This window comes from Alternaria metachromatica (genome assembly GCF_023757995.1).
Source record: "Alternaria metachromatica strain BMP 0045 chromosome Unknown scaffold_34, whole genome shotgun sequence".
Taxonomy (NCBI): domain Eukaryota; kingdom Fungi; phylum Ascomycota; class Dothideomycetes; order Pleosporales; family Pleosporaceae; genus Alternaria; species Alternaria metachromatica.
In genome coordinates this window covers 237,603-258,301 of record NW_026055525.1, presented here as the reverse complement: position 1 = coordinate 258,301, position 20,699 = coordinate 237,603, and the positions used below count along the sequence as shown (strand labels likewise).

Sequence of the window (20,699 nt, the reverse complement as noted above, 5' to 3'; positions counted from 1 at the left end):
TTCTCCTACCATTCTGCTTCATCCTCTGTCTTTCTGCTTCATCCTTCATCCTTCTACACCCAGCTTCCCCAACCCTGCTCTATCCTTCCTGCTCGGCGGCCTCAGTCCAACATAGGTATTTCCGTTCACCTTCCCGCTTTGGCCTGCATGAGCATACAATCCGGTTGCAACGCCCACAGCTCACATGGCGTTAAGAGATGGAAGCATCGAATCGCGCATCCGATACGCCGCCACTTGAAGGGACAGAAACCGGATCCCGATGTGGCATCGTCGTACACGCCCGAGCATCAGCAGCAGGGGCGTTCGGGATACTGTTGTGCGTACATGCTGATGGAGATGATGCTGTGTGCGGCTTGAAAGCTGAAGGCGGTAAGGTTCGTGTGCGGGATCGATGAGACAGGAGTATATTCTGATGCCTGCTTCACTTCGAAATGTGTAAAGCGATGACGGATGTTCAAGGGCGTTGGTACTGGGCGAATGTGATCCAGGTGCTTGGTCTGCCCCTTTCCCTTTGCTGCAGCCAGACTGCCCATCGAATTATAAGGAGCGACGAATTAATAGGCTTGGGCGGTTGATGACTCCTTTCATCGCGTATATGGTATGCTTCGGAATGCGTCATCTTCGGTGGGCCCGAATGTGTGTTGTGTGGCTGCGGCAGCGAGCAGCAGGACAAGGTCCGCGAACTCGTATACGATTGTTGTATGCCTGTCTCCCCGATGATGATATGAGGCCTGAGCAGCAGGCGGCGCGTCCAGAGCATTAGCCACGAAGTATAGGGGCGCCCGATAAACTGCGACATCGGTATGTGATGGCGCCGCACGGCGTGTTGAGGCCTTCCGCCGCAAAGCCATTAGCTACCCGACCAGACCCTCTTCCTTTGCCGCAACCAGGTTGCTCATCAAAGGACGGGGGACCGTCGCGCACAACCTCCACCAATCCAAGGCGATGGAGTTCAGGCCCACATGGGGTGCGACATCTGCCACGGTAGGAAGGAGACCAGCCCCTGTCTTGTAATTGTTTGTGAGGAGCGCCCAAATGCCCGATGGCTTCTAGCCAGCTGCCTTCTTGCGAGAGAACGGTGCGGAGTGGATGGATGGACGCGTTCGAACGATATTGAGCGGGTAGTTGAGGGTGACGCCGGCAATTCACCACACAGTAGTCGCCGGTAGGCATTGACGTGCCTGGTGTCTTGTGTGAACCGCCGTACGGGCTGCCGTGGAGACTGTTGTGTATACGGCTTCGTGATAGTCAAGCTCGGTCGTTGCGCTGTTTGAGGAGGAAAGCGACGGAAATCTGCGCAAACATCAGCAAAGTACTTGATCAGGCATGAGATGATTGTGGACATGGCAACCCACGTCAAGACTCTCTCACAATGCGGCCCATACGAGGAATAGGCAGATGACGTAACGATCTTTCGTTGCTCGCAGCCTGCCCATTACGCACGGCGTGCTTGCCGGGCATGCCGTCCGCCGTCCGCACGCAGCCCTTGGACTTGTGTAGCTTCAAGGGCCAGTCTTGAGTACCGCCCCGGCCACCCTGACCGCCGATTGTCTGTCTGAGAGCGCCGAGGCGCCGCTCGACCCGTCAGCCGCGCGTAGAGTCGGGCAAGGAAGGTGTTGCAGCCTGAGACGTGCGCATCGCTGCGTGCCGGATCCTCTGGAGTCTGCTGGCCGTGGGAAGTGGGTGGCTGCGCTGGGCTGGTGGGGAGTGAAGAGGCTTTCGTTTTCCGTCATTCGTGTGCGCATTCTGGGCAGTTGATTGTGTGCCGCCGGAGTCCGCTCAAGGAGGCTCTGGGGCGCGGATGGTCGATCGGCTGATCTCAAAGATCAAGCCCAACCTAGAACCAGACCGCAGTCTGAGTCAAAGGCGCATTCTATTCTTTCTGTCGATCGGCTGGCGTAGCAAAGTCGTAGGGTTGTGGTGCGGCGCGTCTTCGTGGGCTGCTACATCGTTGGCTTTGCGATTGGCCGCGCCAAGGACCCGCCGAAATCCAATGATAAACGAGGTTTACCCGAGCAGAAAGACGTTTGTGTTTTGAAGATTGTTGTCGCAAGGCCGAGGAGTTCAGCTGACGTTGGGCCGAGTTGGGTGAAGGAGCACTGCAGACATTCGGCTTGGTGGGTGGTGAGGTGGAGCAGCGCTTGGCGCCTTTGCGTGCATCATCATCATCCCACCTCCTGCTTCCTACGACTTCGTCACCCACTCCCGGCCTTCCGACATGAGTACCAAAAGACCCATCTCGATCGAAAACTGTTATCTTCGCCTCGCTATTAGTTGAGGACCGTTTGCGACATAGCACAACGCTGCAGAAAGCGCCCCCTAATTCGAGCAGTGCGCATACGCGGCCACCCACTCGGCATCTTTGACAACGATCTCTATACATTCCAGTTCTATCATACTATCGCGTATTTGGGTCACATACGGTAGGCAGACCGAGAGCCAAAGCCGATTTTATGTGAACAGTCCTGCTTGGCCACGATGAGACGGAGACAAGCTCTTGTGACTGCTTTGACTGCTATGACATCCGTATAGCTATCCTCATCGACATCATGATATACCGAGAACCAAGACTGGCTTCGCAGATAGATATGAAAAATCTGTACCACGACCGACAGCTCATCTTCGTCAGTCAATCATGACACCGAAATATTCATACTCGACACTTACAGCGTCACGTCCTAACCTCCATGGCAATGAAAAGACCTGCGTCCTTCATAATGGTCATCTGCAACATCTGTACCCTCCCGGATGATAACCGATAGTTCCCAAATTCCTCGGACCCCTAATTTGAGGCAGCACAGTCAACGTACTCATCGACATTATCATCGCTATCCTGATCGAAGTTATTGTGAACCCAGTCAACATATACTCAGCCAGATAGCTATGTGGGTACCGCGTCGGGTACTCGCTCCGAGGCTTCCCACTACGAGCAGAGGACAGCTAGAGACGCGAGAATTGCGTCGATGCCAAGAAGATTGCACTCCAATAGACGTCGCCAACCTTCTCGCTGAATTCCCAAACACGCCTCAGCACACCAGAAGTGGATAGCCTAGAGCACTTTCGCCGGGTCTTTGCGCAACAGTGCTGGTCTTCTTCGTCACCAACGGCATAGCTGGCGTAGTCTCACTAATCGTCGTGTCAGGGAGCTGTTTCCACATATAAGGAAGGAAAGATGTAGTGAGTCTCTTCCCGTCCGACGCTCGACCACGAAAGAACCGTTCCTTTCGAACTATCCAACCGCCGAAGAGCTGTTCCCGGATATGACGAAAAAGACATATGGCAAAGAAGGCTGGACACTGCTGCTGCTATCCCTGGCCGTTCTCTGCTCCTCCGCCATGTCCTATTACTCGTCTCGTAACTTCTCCAGCGTCTCCACAAGTGTCTGACAAGTGGACTTTGTCCTGTTCCGTCGAGTTGTGCAACCTTTTGGTGACATTCAGCCTTGGCCAACCATGCCATATGTACGCTGCTCTGGCCCTCGATGTGGGCTGATTGAAGGGGAGGTAGATAGTACCCATTTCTGGGCTACCAGAGTCACCAAAACCAGGCCCCGGGCGTCTGCTGGTTTGGGAAGTGAGTGGCTGCGTTGGGTCGGCTGACCAATGAGTGACAGCGAGGCATTGGTTGAAGTTGGGCAAAGATTCACCGCCCGAACATATCCATGGACATATTTCCATCGAGCGGACTTCTTTGGAGTGAGGCTTCAGCTTCGATTCAGTATCGGGGTCTTACTGCGCACCGAATCCTGTTCCATATCGGCAAGTATATGGCCCCGAGTACAAGGCCGTCTTTCACTTGCTGCGCTCAATTGCGATCGCGGTGACTTGTATAGCGAGGAGTTTGCTGGTTCGAACTCTTCCCTCACACCACTTATTATCATCGAGCCATTGTGCCATCCTACGCGTGTGGCGCATGCCTTGCCACTCAGCACACCTTTCGGCACGACTTACATTCTTATCCCAAACCCCCTAACTGCTACTTCACTATCGAAGTGGCCATTGAAGCGATCTCAGACAGGAGCTGTATGTCTTCGTCATGCTCATCCGACGTGGCTTGCTAATGCGACCCTTCAGCGACCGAGTAAAGTTCTGAAAGCTCAAGAACGCGGCCCGCCTCCACTATCCCAGCAAGGTCGACGGTGGAAGGGGAGTCGCTGGACTGAACCTGTGCGCCCGTTGGTAAGCTGTCACGACGCAGCAGGATCAATTCGAAAGGGACCGCGGTGAGCGCCAACCTCGTCGGGCTCACGTGTCCTCGCACCACTTGTTCCCAGACAATACCTTTGCCACTGGTAGTGCTGCCCGCGCGACGGGCGAGGCTGATAGAGGTAAGGTCGAGACAGTCACCAGGAAGGACGCAACGCGCAAGCGGGCCGACGGGTTCGACCAGAAGGACAACGAGACCCCCGGCGACCCGCGTATGGCAGTTACAGACCCCCGCTACCACTATCCTCCCCAGGCAGACGATGGTTACGAGATGCGAGACAATGCCAGTAGTCCTTGTGAAAATGACACCCGAAACATCAGCAAGGGTAGCTTCGATGACAAGGAAGAGGAGATGGAGACTACTAAACGCGTCCGTCGTTGGATAAGGAGATGCTGCTAGGTGGGTATAACCAAGCGCCTGCTGAGGCACCGCCTGGCTTACTAGCGGACTGGTGGGCATACGGAGGGGTTTAATATCGACGCCATACGGCAAGTGATTTTACGAGCGCATGGAACTGAAGAGCGACGGGGCGATGAGATGCACAAAGGGCATTGACCCAGGTTTATCACGGTGATCGATCCCGGTTGGTGACATCCACCGCATTCCACTTTGTTAAGCACTACACAGAATTCAACGAAAGGTGCATTTTCGCAACTTTGATGGTGTTCGTGGCGGGGGTGTGTCAAGCACGAGATGCAAATCGGGCAATGGCTGGAACCTATGGGAGCTTCAATAGTAGTACATGAGTCACTTTACCTTCTTCCACGTACCAAAAGCAGTCAAACAAAGGTTTTTAAACTCTGAGCTTTGTGAACTAAGTTGACGTGCTGCATGCGCATTTTTACTGTGAGCGAGAACAATGTGTTCTTCGCACCCACAACAAGAAGCGCAGCGGATGGTGCAACAGGAGATTCGATTGTCCACATAAAGTGACGTCGTTTCTCTCACCATCTACCTTTATCGACCCTAGAGGCGGTCTCCCGCTTGCGGGATACACCTCCCATGTATATATCGAAGTACTCATCTTACCTCCAACCTCTACCATCCCATCGAATCACGTTCCCACGCCCGTACTGTCCGTGTCACAAGCATCTGGTCTGAATCAACCACACCTTCGGCGAGAACTGCCACCTCGCTATCCCGATAAAGCTTTTTCAACTACCGAGGGTATGTTGCTTCCATTGATTGATCAACTCACACAAGCTCATCTTATTGTAGCGCAAATTTCCAACGGCCGTCGCTCACTTCGACTTTGCTTTCGGCAGGTGCGTGGCCACGCGAATTGTAACGACGCGTTCACCTCACCCGATCTGGGTGGCCAACGTGTGCATTCAGCGTTTGCAATTGCCCAGGTTGACCCATCTCCACCGTCTATACTCGTCGGGGCGTGACACAACGGGAATCATGGGTGATTATCACAAGAAACCATGGAGCGTCCAAGCCGACCATGCGAGTCGGGACGCACGCGGCACACCCTCCCAACTGCAAGGGCAAGATGCGAAGCATACACGAGCTCAGCCATTCGAAAGCACACCCATCAGACGTTATCAGTCAAACGTCTTCGATCGTGTCGTGAAGTCAACTGAAGCAACTGCAAGAGCATACGTTGTCGGCTGGTTTGCAAGACGTGCGCTTCGACCAAGGATAAGCACCAGACGCCCAGCTAATCATCAGCACACTACACAGAATCGGACCGCCGGAAGTGAAGCCAGCGTAGGACTCCTAGGTACTGGACGAGCCATGCAGACTGGCATGATGAGGCAAGGGCCTGGTTAAGGAAACTAAGACTTAAGAGATATACGCCAATCCCGCCACCGCCGCTAGACTCATGGCGACTAGATTTGGACCAAAACCGCTATCCCAAGCCGTAATGTCGCCCAAATGATCCGTGAGAGTAGCCTTAGTAGCGGAGAAGAGAAGACGAAGAAGAGCTTCGAGGTCATCCGTGAATGGCTTGATGGCATGGGGTTGGATGGTGCAAATGAAGCGCCTTTACATCCCCCCGATAGTCTGTTCCATGATTGTTGGTCATACGGAGACGTCTGATATCGGATCTGGGGAGCGCTTGAAGATGGGATGAACAGGGTGCAGTCCCAAGCGGCATGAAATTAACAGTCCGTGGACTCGGGTGTCTTATGATTATGTATTCAGGCTGGTGAAGACGGCTGAGAAGCATTAGACAGTGGAGAATGGGTGAGGACTCGTGCGGTTCTCGGTGGACATTGTGGTATAGCACGTGGAGCACGAATGGTCCAAAAGTTCTAGACAGATTAGCGTAATCTAGTTCTCCAAAAGTAGTTCAAATAATCTTGTCAAAATCCTCCGACTGAGTTATCATGCCTCACATTCACAATGGGTTAACAGCAAGGAGGCCGTTAGCCACTTCGAGTATACGTGCGTCTCAGTCATGGGAGACGACAGCGCGGCTGCGGGTTTGCGATGCAATCAGCTCATATGAACAACATAAGATTGCTGAGGTTTCCACGAGCCAGCCCCAGAGCGAACCCTGCCAAATGTCGACTGCCAGGCACCTTCTAGCATTCATCTCTTGGTAATTCCCAAAGATACAGCGCCTCGCCTACATTCGCGCTGCCGTCATGTTGGAGTGAACGCAAACATCAGTAGAGGGCCAGCAGCCAAGGAGCACAGACTGCGGAACATGAGAAAGCACCTGATCGATCTGGCCATGCTGGCGGACATCAACGCTCCAGTCTGCTTGAATTCAATAGAAAGATCAAGACGAGCACAAAGGTCGGCCAACGTGCAAGTCGACCCCGGTGACAGGAGCCTCGGCTTCGACGTGCTGGTTGATGTGAGTGGAGAGAAGAGACGGTAGGCTAAGATTTGCCTTGACGGCAACTCAAGACCTTCAAAGCCCGGGAACAGTACTTCGAATAGCTTATACCAAGCGGCGTACTAAAACCCGGCACCACATCATTAGCCCCTTCCCCCACTCTTGTTCCTCTTTCTTCACCAACTTGCCTGAGCTCTGGTGATTACCACCAAAACTTTCTTGCCACCCCGAAATCAAAATGGCACCAGGTTCTAAAGTATACCTACTACGGGCGCCGGGTCCGAAAGTCTGTGACCGTGTCCGCTAGCCGTTGTCGAGATATCGGATGGTTGTAGGGGAGAGAAGATCTCTTGGGCGGGGGAACTGGCGCACAAGGGCACTAACCCAACGTTGGGGCGCTGGCACCCTCGGCAGGCTTCGCCCGTCCAGCGCAGGCTTAATTCAACGACAATGTTGCACTCCAACTCGGACGGCCTTTTCGCCCTAGGCTTGCCCTACACAACTAAACTGCTTCGAGACGACATGCTCAGCTGACCTGGACGACACCGACCTTGACCAGGAACGCGACTGCCAGCACCGCGACGCGCCCAACCACCCACCTGTACCTGTACTCCCACACCAGCGCCTCCTCCATGATGACTTGCCTTCACCCTCACCGCAGCCAGAGCTCGGGCAGTCCTCCTACTGTATACGCTTGCCGGCCCGTATGATGTAGCCCCCAAGGCCCCGCGCGCGCCAACCCTGGAGCGCGTCGCGCCTCAAGCAGTCCCCGCCAGCCTTACGAAACATTCACACCCGCCGAAGAGATAGCTACTGCGCAATCGCTCTACCCTACACGCATTACATGACTATATAATGCGGGCGACATCGCAATATTCTGAACGTTCGAATGGGTACATGCTCACCGCTCTATCCCCAAAGCTACTTCTGTCGCGACTGACACGACACCTTAGGACATGCCGCTTGTCTTTGGCAAGGCAGTGACGACGAGCATTGCCAAAATATCGCCGATGTCGCATTCGACCTCAAGACGGTCCACTAGACGTCCTCGCTACATATGAACGCTCATACCGATACTACACCCCACCAACACCCCGCCCGCCTCAGCGCTGCTCAAGCGACGACAACTTGACGCTCCCACTTTGTTGCAGCCAGACTGCTCGCCCTCAGCCGATTCTCCCTCTCCAGTCCCTGGGCACCCTCGCTCCGTAAAACATGGAGCTCAACACGTAGCCGGAGGCGAGATAGGCGGAATCACGAGCATGTCTTCGAATGGCATTGCCGGACGCTCTCATCGATGAGCTATACGTACGATCGTACCCGATCCGCAGTCGCTACCTAGCATTCAAACTTCTTATACGGTCATCCTGGGTCTCCCTCTTCGAACAAGAACATATACAAGTGGCGTTTGAAGGATTCCGCCATATCATGGTGCATGGAAAACGGGACGGTTACGGCAACCTCAAAGGATGCGATATACGTGGATTTGCCAAACGTCGTTTGTAAGGATGTGATGGAGCCCTTGCCGTCGCACTTTGGCATCGCGGCTATGGGCGGTGCATCAACTCGATCAGGTCCCAACCCAACTGGACCGTCCATTCCGCCATGAATACCGTCGCATCACTCTCCATCGCAGCCCTGGACCATCAATACGGACCACAACACAGGCCTGCCATCCCGTGTTCCTGCCAACCACCACGTATGTCGCCTCCATGTCCGCCGCCAGGTCATCCTATCGGGCTCCGCCAATGCCTTCTCAGGTCATCATGGACGTAGTTGCAGCTGGACGTCCCCACGCTACTCATGGCCAAAGTGAAGATGACGTCGATGTAGTACGGCGCAGCGATGTTGCTAGTAGCTTGTGCGTCCCGAGGAGTCGATGCGGCAGTATTGTGCGGGCACTGGTGTGACGAAGGTTCGTGATTGACACAGTAGACAAGTCCTCAAGGTTGAGGATGAAGATAAGGACATGGATTATGAGTGAGATGGGTAGCACAGAGGCCGTGAGGGATGACAACAAAACGGGTACATATGTCAAGTTGCGTCTCCAGTAGCACTACGAAATTGTAATTGGCAGATCGAGGTCTTCTCCTTCTCCACGATTGAATGACCAGCTTAGACTTAGTGCTAACGGATGCGAAGTTCAATCTGAGTAATGCTTGCCTCTTTCAAGATCTGCTCGGTTTCATGAATATGATCAACTCCTCACTTGGGGAACTTCTGCTAGCGTCTCCTGCGCATGGAAATGCGAGACACTCAACCCACCCGCAGCCGAACGCGCAGGTACACCACGACGAACTGATACGTCCCTCATATCGACAAGATCAATGGAACGACTTCTCCTGAGCGTCGGAAGTTCTTCGCAACCCCAGACATCGTCGCCGACGATTCTTCAGTCAAGCTATGCTCACTCTTTACTGCCCGTGTAACAACGTCTCACTCAAATCACGAGCGCTCAAGTTCTCTCTAGCCTTATCGACACCTCTTACAGCATACTTCAAACTGCACTGTGAAAGGACCGCGTTGCAACCGCGTCTGGGGACGATACGCTTGTGCGTTCTCTATTTGTCAAGACAGCGACGAGAATAGTATTGATCAGAAATGCCGTCATGGCCAGTGATGTAATGAGGCTTCAAGTGTCAATCACTGTGCGCAGACGTTCTTCCAGGGTTTTGCAACAAGTTAGCATGATTACATGGCCAGGTACAAGTCTATCCGTGAGCGGAACGAGTACATCCATGCTTCGATTCAATCCATAGCGATGGAAGATGAATTGAAGACAGTAGCAGATCTCGCGGAAGGAAGCACGCAGGGATCAACCATCACTGGCTTTGACCAGTCCACATGCATTTCTTCGCGAGGAACTTCTCTCCGCGCACGTGGGCGCGTTGCTTATTTTGGTCTTGACAGGGCCCCCCGGAGCCACGATTACGGGAAGGATCTGGTATCAGGTTTCACACGAAACAAAATCGGCGTGGTCAGTGGCGTCCTGTGTAACGCCGTCGTGTCTGTGCCGCATGAGCCTCAAACGCCGCAACTCGCGCGAACACCAATGGTCGCCGCATCGCACTTTGGTCTTTGCGAACAAGGAGCGGAGAAATACTGATAATGCAGCCCGCTGGATCAGAGTCGATCCGAGTACGCGCAGCTTTGATGATACCAGCGATGGTTCGAGGTCCGGTACCTGGACGCTTTGCTTCCCATGATCGAGACGGGAGTGAATCCTTCATGTCTCGGCTAGCAGATTGGACCAAACGTCGATTGAAGAAGTTCCAGAACACGGATAGCGCTGAGCGTGACCATACGTTACCCAAAATATGGGTGTCTCTAAGCACGACCGCTGGTTCGATTTGAATGAGTGCCGAACGTGGAGTGCTGTCTGGATAAGAAGTCAGTTTCCGTCCTCTTTCTTCGGGCCCGACATCAAGAACCTGTTTTCAGCTATTCCCTTTTCAAAATCGAAGATTCACACTGTTCTCTCATCACTACACGTCCAATATCCCAAATCCAAGAAGTCCTACCGACTCACCGTCATGTCGGGCGTCGACAATATCAACAGCTCACGCCACGAGGAGGTCTATGAGTTACAACCTCTCTTCAAACTTGGTGATCCTGACCGGCTGTTCGACAGCCCGCTCGCCGAACGTATCAGCACGCTCTTCACCATGCATGCTTCCAGCAATGGTAAGTGAGGATCCCGGTGCGACAGCCGTACGTGATGGCGAAGCTGATATTGGACCAGAGACTGAGGGAGACCCATACGATGACCTACTGCTCGCGGGCAAGGCAAAGCACCCATCATCGAACCCGTGTGAGAATGATGGCGAGAAGGTGCCCTCTGCGGTCGACGTCCCAACAGTAGCGCCCATGATTGGTACGATATACCTGCACTTTTGCATACGTTTGCTTACTTCTAAACTCTCAGATGCCGGTCAGCACGACTATGTAGAGAGGCCAGTCCCCTCTAAGAGGGTCGAATGTCTTGACAAAGAGGTGGACGTGGCTCTCGCGAAAGCTAAAGCCAAGGTTGTTATCACCATGTTCTGCAGCGTGGTCATCAGTCAGGGTCTCGCCACGATTGTCGCCATGGTCATGGCTGCCGTGGCGATCGGACAGGCCCTGCTTCTCATGTTCTTCTCGCTCATTGTCATGATGTGGTTCATGGAGAGCATCATCAAAGACTTGTAGGTGGTGGACTACGGCTGGCTTTGGAATCGGGATGGTATGCTGCGCTCCGGACCTTCCTCTTCTCTGCGTACGGTTTGGGGTGATAAATGGGCTAGCATCCAGCTCTTTCTCAAACATTTGATGCCGGAATATGGCTTGACTCTTTTGACTTCGTTCCAGCGCATGTGAATTGGCATCGTTGAGTTCATCGTCTTCCGTGCCGTTTACTTCTCTATCGCCGGGGCTGACCAGTCGATTTTATCCGGGCAGAATGTTGAGCAAACATTAATTCTACTATACTTCTATCTTCCCCCGAAATCTTAGACGGAAAAACGAGCTTGGTATAGTGCTGTCGCCCTTCGTTGAAGTTCAGCGCGAACTCTCTAGCGCGGAAGTCAGCTGCCTTGCCTCCGGGGCGGCGCCCAACAAGAATGCAATGGCTCCCGTTTGTGGGTGACAGCGCCGTCATTGGCAGATTAGGTGTTCTTCTATGTGCCGATGGGGTACGAGGATGCGAAAGCACCTGGCACAGGCGCTGAGCCTCGATTGCGGGGAGCCTGGACTCTGCCAAGCTGTCATCATCACGTGCCGACTAGTCAGCTTCCACCCGGGCAAGATCACAGGCCACCGCGCCCCGAGTGCAGATACCGCGTACGTCCGTATGCGCATCTGGTACCTGTGACCCCAGACTGAAATTTCGCTCTACACTACCATCACTGCGTCTCTCTCGAATCGTAACATTGCGATGCGCCATTCGTGATGCGACGTCACTAGCCATGTACGCGCGTATCGCAACACCAAACCACGACACCCAGCAGTGCCAACGGCGCCACAGCCTCTAGTCGTGTTCTCAAATGGGCAAAATGGCATTGTAAGTATTGAGGCGCGTATGAAGGCGCATCAACTGCCATGAGGAGGGTATTGCTATTCGAAGAGCTCGTGCTGCAATGCCATATCACCGCCATATCACCGCCATCCACGGGTACGAACTGCCCAGGCTTCTTTCATCTAGATTGGCTTAAGACTGACTCGTGATTTCCAGAAGCGTACCAAGCTGCGACTGTCTTTCATCGTCCGTCAACATGCCCTCTACCGCATACGCACACGCACCTGTCTTCGATTCCACCCCGCATCAACACCCCTTCGACGCGGCTGAGATTAGACAAGCCGACGAAGTGAGAGGGAGAAAGCGCGGCTACTGGCGTTGGAACATTTGGCCAGTCTTTCTCGATTGGTCGGTGCAGGAGCTTGAGCCGACACCACAAGATGACAAGATATCGGAGCAGTGCCGGGCAAAGCTAATGCCATCAGATGAGATGTAGAACACAGCGAGTTGGCATCTATCTTCGCGTTCGAAGATCTTAGCGGTTTCACTGCGCTACGCGTTGGTGGTCGAGGCTGATGCTCCCGTCCTCTGCACATCGCTCGCCTCCAATCTTCATCCGCGCCTCCTCCCAGTCGATCCGGGCCAGCCATGCGATTGTCTGCAGCACCTGTCCCAGCCCGCGATGCGCCCACAATGACCCTCTTCAAAATCTGTCCCCTCGACGACGTCCGAATAAGCGAAGCCGCTCTTTGCTATGCCGGCGGGTTGGTGATACACGAGGAGGACGGCACATACATACACCCGGTCACACGGTGTTGGCCTCGCTGGGGTGATGGGCCCGGGAGCTTGATCGTGGATTGTGTCGGGTAGCGGGGAGAGGCGGAGAGGAATGCGCACAGCCCGATGATCCCTCGACGAGCTCAGATGTGGCCTGCATTTCGCACCGGTCTCAAGATTGCAATGCCGGTGCCGCGCCTCAGCAAGCAACGATGTCAATGTCAAATAGAGTGGTAGGAAGCCGAAATGATGCCTCATTGTCAAATGGTAGCGATCCGAGCTGCCCTTCGTACCAGCCTTGACTTGTCTTTCCCGCATTGCTCGGCCGATCGACATGTAGGTGGTCTTAATGTACTCGCATTTACATACGCTTCTCAGACTGGGTTGGAAGTGGGGTTGAAGACTATTGGACTATCCATCTCATATGAGGGATGAGGGTCTTGTGTATTACCCTTGGCAGAGAAGACGATGCATCACAATAGAAACATCTTCCTTGGCTTACTCCTGTCTTTTCCGCAGCAACTTCGGGTAAAGACGACCCTAGTATGGAGAAAGCAGTACAGTGGCTGTAGCTGAATCTTATCTATGATAACTTGCAAAACAGGAGACATTTATTCGTTACAGTGAGAGAACTGATAAGACGCTGATAGAATCTTTGCTATGCTAGCTAAGTAGTTTTGCAGTAACTAGGAAAGTCCTAGACACGAATACATGTATGAAAGGAAACATGACCTCCTTCGTCTCGCTAACAAAGTCCGGGTAGAAGAACATGGTACGTATCCTAGGTGTCTCGTTGCCTGAAAGCCGAACGGATGATGTCCAAGCGATTAATGTACAACTCGAACTCATCGCCACTTTTCTTCCTCAGCTCTTCGATGGTGGTTCTGACCTCGAGCACACTCCTGATGGAAGCCATATCGGGGTCCTTGCGACCATGCATCCTGTTTAGGATCGTCATGATGTCGTTGTTGGCGTCGGCATAGGCTCGGACTGCGTTCAGGTTTGCCTGTATCGTATCGGTAGTAGCGTCCGATAATATGAGCTCGAATTCCTCGTCCTCTTCCTCCCTTAGCGACTCTCGACGATTACGCTCGGCGACAGCCAGCTCACGACGGGCTAGCGACACGCTAGACTTGAGCTTCTCCACGTCTCTGATGACAGCTTGTGCTCTCCTCATGATCATGATGGCAACCAGGATCATGACGAACCCTCCTAGAAGCAACACGCGAGCATCTGCGTCCGACCCCGAGACATAGTGGGCATCCAAGTAGCCGAGACTGTGAAGGAAGATCTTGGAGGTACAGACAATGACAATCGTGAGGTTTATGAACAACAGGATATCGAGCCAGATAGGTAGGGGCGAACGACGGTTGTCCATTGCGCCTGATCTTGGAAGTCAGCGGGGAAGCACAGGGGAGAAGGGTACGTGATTCCGTATAATGTACTTACGTAAGGGTCACAGTGCAGGTCCGATTGATGTTTAGCGATTTCGAAATCTTGCCACTGTTCTCGTCCGCTGGGTAGAGATAACGTTCTGGGGATTGCGTAGAATATGCCACGATGAGAACATCCGGGAGGAAACACGCGATATTTATCATGCCGTCTAGGTCGGCCTTGGGTCTGTAATCTGGTCAGAATATTGATGAGATGTGAGGCAATGATCCGTGGTCTTTGGCTTCGCTCGCAGTGCGCTATGGATGCCATAAATCGCCTCGGCATAAGTAGACAATGAGAATAATGGTACTGCACTCGATGCTGGCGGACCATTAGCCAATAGGGGGAACCATACATCCGGTGCGATGCGACCACTTGCTTGATCTCGCAACTGCGCTGGCGCTGAACCGAAGTGGTGAGAGTAAGGGCGTTGAATCAGTGTTTCACATTTGCCTCGCAGCGACACAAATTCGAAATGACGATAAGAGTTCAGGCAAGTCCAAAGGAAACGTAAGCTGGAGTTAATGTCTCTGTTTATGTGACTCTTACACGTTCTCGGCCTCTCGAGCATTTTTGTGGACGACGGACGGGTTGGACAGAGTTTATCGACGAACACCTATACAGACGAGTATATGGTACCTTTGACATGATACCGAGCTCCTATGACGAAGATCTAGCGGGTGCAATGTCTCATCTCGGTCGACCTGAACATGCTGGCGTCGGCGGGCGAAACGGGATGCGTCGCGCGTGGGGCCAGCTGGCGAGCTGCAAAATGGTGCCATGCGATACCACAACCACGACAGGTAAATATTGGCATTGCGAACGGACAAGTACTTCGAGATATTCAATGCGACAAGAAATTTGGGGTATGACGGAGATCGGATCGCTTTGCGGCTGTAGAGACGTGTGCGCAGCCATGAGACTTTGGGCCAGAACCGCCGCAGCTCACCAAGACCTCTGCATAGACAAGGACCCAATCAGAAACGACGTCAGCCTTTTCCGTTCTGGGTGAGGGTGGAAATCTGTACATGAGTCGTCATTCTCATGCCTGCCGCGATAAAATACATGCTGCTTCCGCGTTTGCCGGTGTCGTCGTTGGAAGAAGGTGCTGCGTATCCTTACCATCTGACGTAGGCTCGGCTAGCGCACACAGGCAAATCTCCTGCCCAACCGCGATCTCTTTCAGCCAGACCAGCAGCGTAGCGCCCACGCTACCCCGCCATGGTGTCTGGTATCATTTCGGAGGTATCAGGCATTAGGATGCACTAATCAATTTGTCTCTCTACAGCATAATCTACTAAATCCTTCTCTATATATTCTAACCTTTTATCTATAAATTCTTCTATTTATTTTATTACTTCTCTAGCTTATAAGTTAAGTATTTAGTAATTTTAGTAGCTTAAATTATTATTAATATTTAGTAATAGTAGTTATTAATAAATAATAAAAGTTATAGCTTTAGCGTTAAAAGCTTTAATAGTATATTAAAAAAGTATCTTAAGTACTATTATTTTTTTATCTATAAATAAAATAATATTACTTAAAAAATATAAAATAGTATTTTTTATAGTGTATATAAGTACTAGCTTAATAATAATTACTTTAATACTTAATTAGTATAAGCTATACTAAGCTTCTAACTAGAAAATTATACTTAATATAAGTTAGTAATATAAGCTAAAATTATTTTTAACTATAACTATATTACTAAACTTATTATAGCTAAAATAAGCTAAAAAAGTAAAAAGTATTTAATTTATAGTAAATAGTAAATATAATAATATTAGTAAAGATTTTATAGTAATAAAAAAAAAGTTAAGTATAGCTTACGCAAAATTTCTACTTCTAGAAATAAGTAACTATAGTATTATAAAATTAATACTTATAGTTTTACTACCTTCGCTTCTATAGAATATATATTAAGATTACTACTTAAAACCCTAATAGACACCTAGTACCCCGCCATCATAACACGCGACAGTATGACCCTTGCTCTGACTCGCTACCGCCATCCGCGTTGTACCTGATCGTCGTACTAACGTCGTGTATATAGCTGACAGCTCCACCGCGTCCACGTGCCGTTCGGTGCGCTTCTCAGCCGCTCGTGGCATCGGCTTCAATGAGCCGCGCACTCGTCGCACTCGCGCGAAGCTTCGAATCCCGGCGGGTTACACCAAAGAAACCTACAAAGTCGACTGCCTGATCGATAAGAGATACCCAGAGAACTCCGACGAACCGGAGTATCTTGTGCGATGGGCTGGGGTGGACGAGAACGGCAATAAGTGGCTGTCGACCTGGGGGATCGCGAGCGTGATAGGAGATGTCTCGATCGAGGAGTACGAGGCTAGGCATGCGCAGCGCGAGCATGAGGAGATGGACGTCGTTACTGCAGCCGAGGCCTCCCCCGAGCCCGGTCCCTCTACCATCGACAACGCCCACGCCCCGGCGCTTCCAGCCACGCCAGCCATACAGGCAAGGATGATGAAGAACACAAAGGACAAAGAGAAGTAGAAAGTAATGAAGAGGGCAGTGCGAGTCGTCAACGGCATCTGGTCGGTTACGGGAGGGGGTCAAAACAAACAGAAGAAGGGCGAAGAAAAGAAGAAAGCTAAGAGGAGCGCAGGGCCGCGTTACAACTTCTTTGATCATGTTAGGAGGAAGGACGGACTCGGGATCGGAAAGGACAAATTCAAGGTGGGGGGTTACGCAGCGCAGACTCGCCGGCTATCCTGGCATTGCCGACCTTGCCATGCCTGATGTTCTTGGAATTTCCAGTCTCAGGCTCCCTGAGACGCAGGCTCATGGTTGTATCGATATCGAGGCCGCGCCCGGTGCGCAGATTGGATCATACTAGAAGACAAACGGAAGACAAAGACACGAATAATGACTACCATGATGACACCCATCCATATCTATGTATATTTAATTGGTTAGTGAAAACCTTGCTTGACAAGATCTGTCGTGATCATTCCAAGGTTCATCTTAGCCGTGGTGCATCTGCGATGTGATGCCCGTTTTCGTCCTTCATGTCGAGGTTAAAACTTCCTGAGTTAGATATAGGCAGCAAATAGTGATAGTAGTGCTTATTATATCATTCTCTTAGTCTACTACTTCGTGGTTGTTTTGTGCCATGGCTGCGTTTCTACACACATGAATTATCAGTTCCGGGATGGGATGTATGCGTCAACTTCAAGTATTCTTTCGGCTACATTTCAAAGGAGAAAGACTTTTAAAAAATTAGGGATGGCGTTCTGCCCGGGTAAACTTAGTGGTGTCAGTAAAACGTTCCTTGCCCGTCTGGTGTGTTGAAGGTTGGAGGGAAGGAGCGCGGCAGCACGCCACATGTGGTGCAGTCTTGCTACCGCTCATCAGGCTAATTCCGTCTTAGCACGAACAAATCCAAGCTTTGTGAACTCGGTCTTTACACCATCGCGATGTGCCGCACTCCATGCATCGCCAGCACAAGTGCAAAAACTCCTACATGCGACGTAATGCTTCTCCTATCGCCAGACGCCGGACAATGTTCATGCCAATATCTTGATCAGAGTCGTAAGGGGTGCAACATCACTTCTACAGAAAAGCTCCTTCTGGTCCGAGATCGTTGAATGAGAAGGCATGGCGGCTGTGGGAAACGTCAGACCCCGTGGGTGATGGGTAGTGAAGTTCCCGGGCTGACTCGCGCTCCGCCAATGGCGCTCAAGAGATCGCCGCGGGAGTGGTCATGTCGCGATAGCTCCGTGTTGGGATCGCCAGCCTCGTCAAAACTCACAACATTCATCAATACGCGCAATTCCTTCTCGTACGCAAAGTCTTCAACTCAAAGACAGCTCTTCAGTATAGCTGCGCCGCGATGACAACACTTACACATCTACATGGGCCCGGCCTCCTCGTCTAGGAGAGATAAGCTGGGCATGAAGGTGCGCGCCGCTCGGTGAGGGCAGGAGGCGACTGCGCGTCAAATCCGATCAACGCGCGCGCGCTTCAGCAGCTGAGTATCGCAATACGTGGAGTTCACTCTTACAATGCGTGTATCGTCAGCAAAATGGAGCATGTGGACGTTGGACTTCGATTCGTTCGTGTACCCTGCTGGATAGGACTAGACTTTGGATCAGCGCCGACAACGTCACAAGGACAATGTGCAACCCACGCCTTCAAAAGCCACACGTCTCACATCAGGCAATATCTCCTCCAGGGAGATACATCACCAGTTCAAGCGACCAGACTACCGAGATCACAATTGGCTGGAATATACACCTACTTTGCCCATGCACCGAGGTAACACCCAAAGCTGGACTGGCGCTGATAAGGCATGCAGCACTGGAATTTCTCGCTACATCTACTCAGGACCAAGGCACGACTGACAAGATTGGGCGAGCTGTTCATTACTGGAGTCTATCCTTGCATCCCTAAAACCATCGCATGTATCAAAATTATTACCTTCTCGCTATCGCCCAAAGCCGCCATCACCAACTCGACAATGCTGACCGCAACAGATACAGCCAGCTGGGAGTGGTGCCTCGTAGTAAAGGGTCTTGCGAGAAGAACAAAAAAACATTAAGCCTTTCGACCGCGCCAGACTCCGACATCGCCTCACCACAGAACACAAGACCAAGAAACATCAGACCCATAAGACTACATCCTCGTCACCATAGCCACACTTCTGATAAGGGTTAGCATGTCTTCTTCGCGCTTCGTGCAACAAAGGTCGGATAGTCCACTCACTACTCGTCCTCCGGTATGTGGATGACTTCGACCGGGCCGTCAGACACCAACTCCCACTTGTTGTTCCTGCACTCCTCGAGCGTCTTGCCGAGATAGTAGACACCAACCCTGTCTGGCTTCCAAAGGTCATTTAGATCGTACCACCTCGACGGCGACATGTCGTGCTCTTCTTCGTCGTCCTTCAGATCCAGAGGAATGGCGTAGATGCCACTGATATGACCGTCGTCTTCAACTTGTCCTACGGCGGCGTATGGTGTTTGTTGCGTGTTGATGCCGCGGTCCTTAGTGTGCTCCTCGGCGTTGATGATCCCGATGTGTACCAACTTCGATTTGTACAGGTTTGGGGATTCCGCGTTCCCGGTTGCATTCGGGTTAGCTTCGAACCACAATGGACGCGTCTGATTTAAGGGTCCAGACGATCCTCCAGACTGTGTTGGTCGGGCGACATCGTCACTGCCGTGTGGCTTTCCCAGATGATGTTTGGCGTATATGAACGGGGTGGAGACCGCGTTGGAGTAATGATTAATCTCGCTGATAGCTGAAGGAGCGTAATGAGCGGTGAGCTCGGCTGGAAGGATCTCTAGATAAAGATCAACGTTCTTGTGGTGGCCCATGCCGTAGGTATGTCGGCTGGACAGCTGCATTTCAACATCCCGCATAAAAGTGACTGTCGACTCTCGGTTGAAGTTCATACGAAGCACTTTGTCCATATCGGTCCCTTCGCCCAAGTGAGGCACCCGTCGTGACGCGTATTCATCCTGTCTCTTCACGTATTCATCCAAGATGTCGCCAAACTTCTGTTGATCCTCGATCTGAGGCAAGGGCACATGATGTCAGTACGTTTCTTCAAAGCAGCGGGTACACCGTAGTTCTTACATCGACCTTGAAGAACTCGCAAATCTGTTGCTTGAAGGGCAGCGCCTGCTTGTCGTTGCTAGCTCGCCACCTCGAGAAATCTGCATACTGTTGGGCCCCAACGTGACGTGCTTTCTCGTTCATGTCAGCCATCCTGCCAAAACCTAGCGTCGGTAGATGTGGACGTGCGTTCTTGTTTGTCGACATTCGATGATGGTTAAGAAGGCGGGCGGGGAGTGAGAAAGGTGCTGCACGTCGAAGGAGACGGGAGGATGCCATGAGCGCGAAGATTGTTCGGGGTGAGTTGAGGTTTAATGCCTAGGGAGGTGAGGTACGTGGGCACTAGTGGAGGCAGGCAGGTGCGCAGGGTAAGAGGGGTTATAATAGGCTAGAGGTGAGACTAGCGAAGGGTCTAGCGCGTTAACTGTGATAGCAAAGGTCGCGCCCGAATCATCAACGTCGCGATGATATTGTTCAGATCTCGGTAGTGAAGTCATTCTGCACGGATGTTGATCAGCTAGTGGACTACTTTGGGCAAACTGATCTGTCTAGGCTGCGGAGCGGAGGAATTCATTGTGCTTTGCACAGCATTTGCAACACCAAACATGATTTCGGTGCGACTTCGTCAAAGCGGCGAACATGTTTGGAAGCAAATTCACCCCACTGTGGAGTCTACAGCACTCATTTTAGATGATTGAGCACTCTTTCGTGGTGGCAAGACGGCGACAAACGCCGCAACAACCTGCGGATTTCTCCACCACACCCGAGCAAAGTCAACACCAGTCTGCATGTGTCCTTGAAGGAATACCAAGTGTTTAGAACCCAGGCAAAGAAAGCACCGGTGTCAACATGTTTTCGCAATGGTAGCCTCACAAACATGCTGAACAAAGCGGTCCCAAAACGAATCACGAACAAAGA

The 20,699-nt window shown here is 52.0% G+C and overlaps 4 protein-coding genes across 4 annotated transcripts; 2 read left to right on the top strand and 2 right to left on the bottom strand.

Annotated features, from left to right (window-relative positions):
* Positions 1–10,317: 10,317 nt before the first annotated feature.
* Positions 10,318–11,188, top strand: J4E83_009610 (uncharacterized protein; the record flags this gene model as incomplete). The annotated part of the gene is made up of 2 exons (XM_049336495.1): positions 10,318–10,684; positions 10,743–11,188. The coding sequence occupies 2 exons, from the start codon at positions 10,318–10,320 to the stop codon at positions 11,186–11,188; spliced, it is 813 nt and encodes a 270-aa protein (XP_049184428.1).
* A 2,363-nt stretch (positions 11,189–13,551) lies between these two features.
* J4E83_009609 (uncharacterized protein) lies at positions 13,552–14,368 on the bottom strand (the record flags this gene model as incomplete). The annotated part of the gene is made up of 2 exons (XM_049336494.1): positions 13,552–14,158; positions 14,220–14,368. The coding sequence occupies 2 exons, from the start codon at positions 14,366–14,368 to the stop codon at positions 13,552–13,554; spliced, it is 756 nt and encodes a 251-aa protein (XP_049184427.1).
* A 1,818-nt stretch (positions 14,369–16,186) lies between these two features.
* Positions 16,187–16,715, top strand: J4E83_009608 (uncharacterized protein; the record flags this gene model as incomplete). Its single annotated transcript, XM_049336493.1, has 2 exons — positions 16,187–16,223; positions 16,303–16,715. 2 exons carry the CDS (start codon positions 16,187–16,189, stop codon positions 16,713–16,715), a joined length of 450 nt encoding a protein of 149 aa, XP_049184426.1.
* Positions 16,716–18,925: 2,210 nt separating this feature from the next.
* Positions 18,926–19,934, bottom strand: J4E83_009607 (uncharacterized protein; the record flags this gene model as incomplete). The annotated part of the gene is made up of 2 exons (XM_049336492.1): positions 18,926–19,738; positions 19,803–19,934. The coding sequence occupies 2 exons, from the start codon at positions 19,932–19,934 to the stop codon at positions 18,926–18,928; spliced, it is 945 nt and encodes a 314-aa protein (XP_049184425.1).
* Between the last annotated feature and the right edge of the window lie 765 nt (positions 19,935–20,699).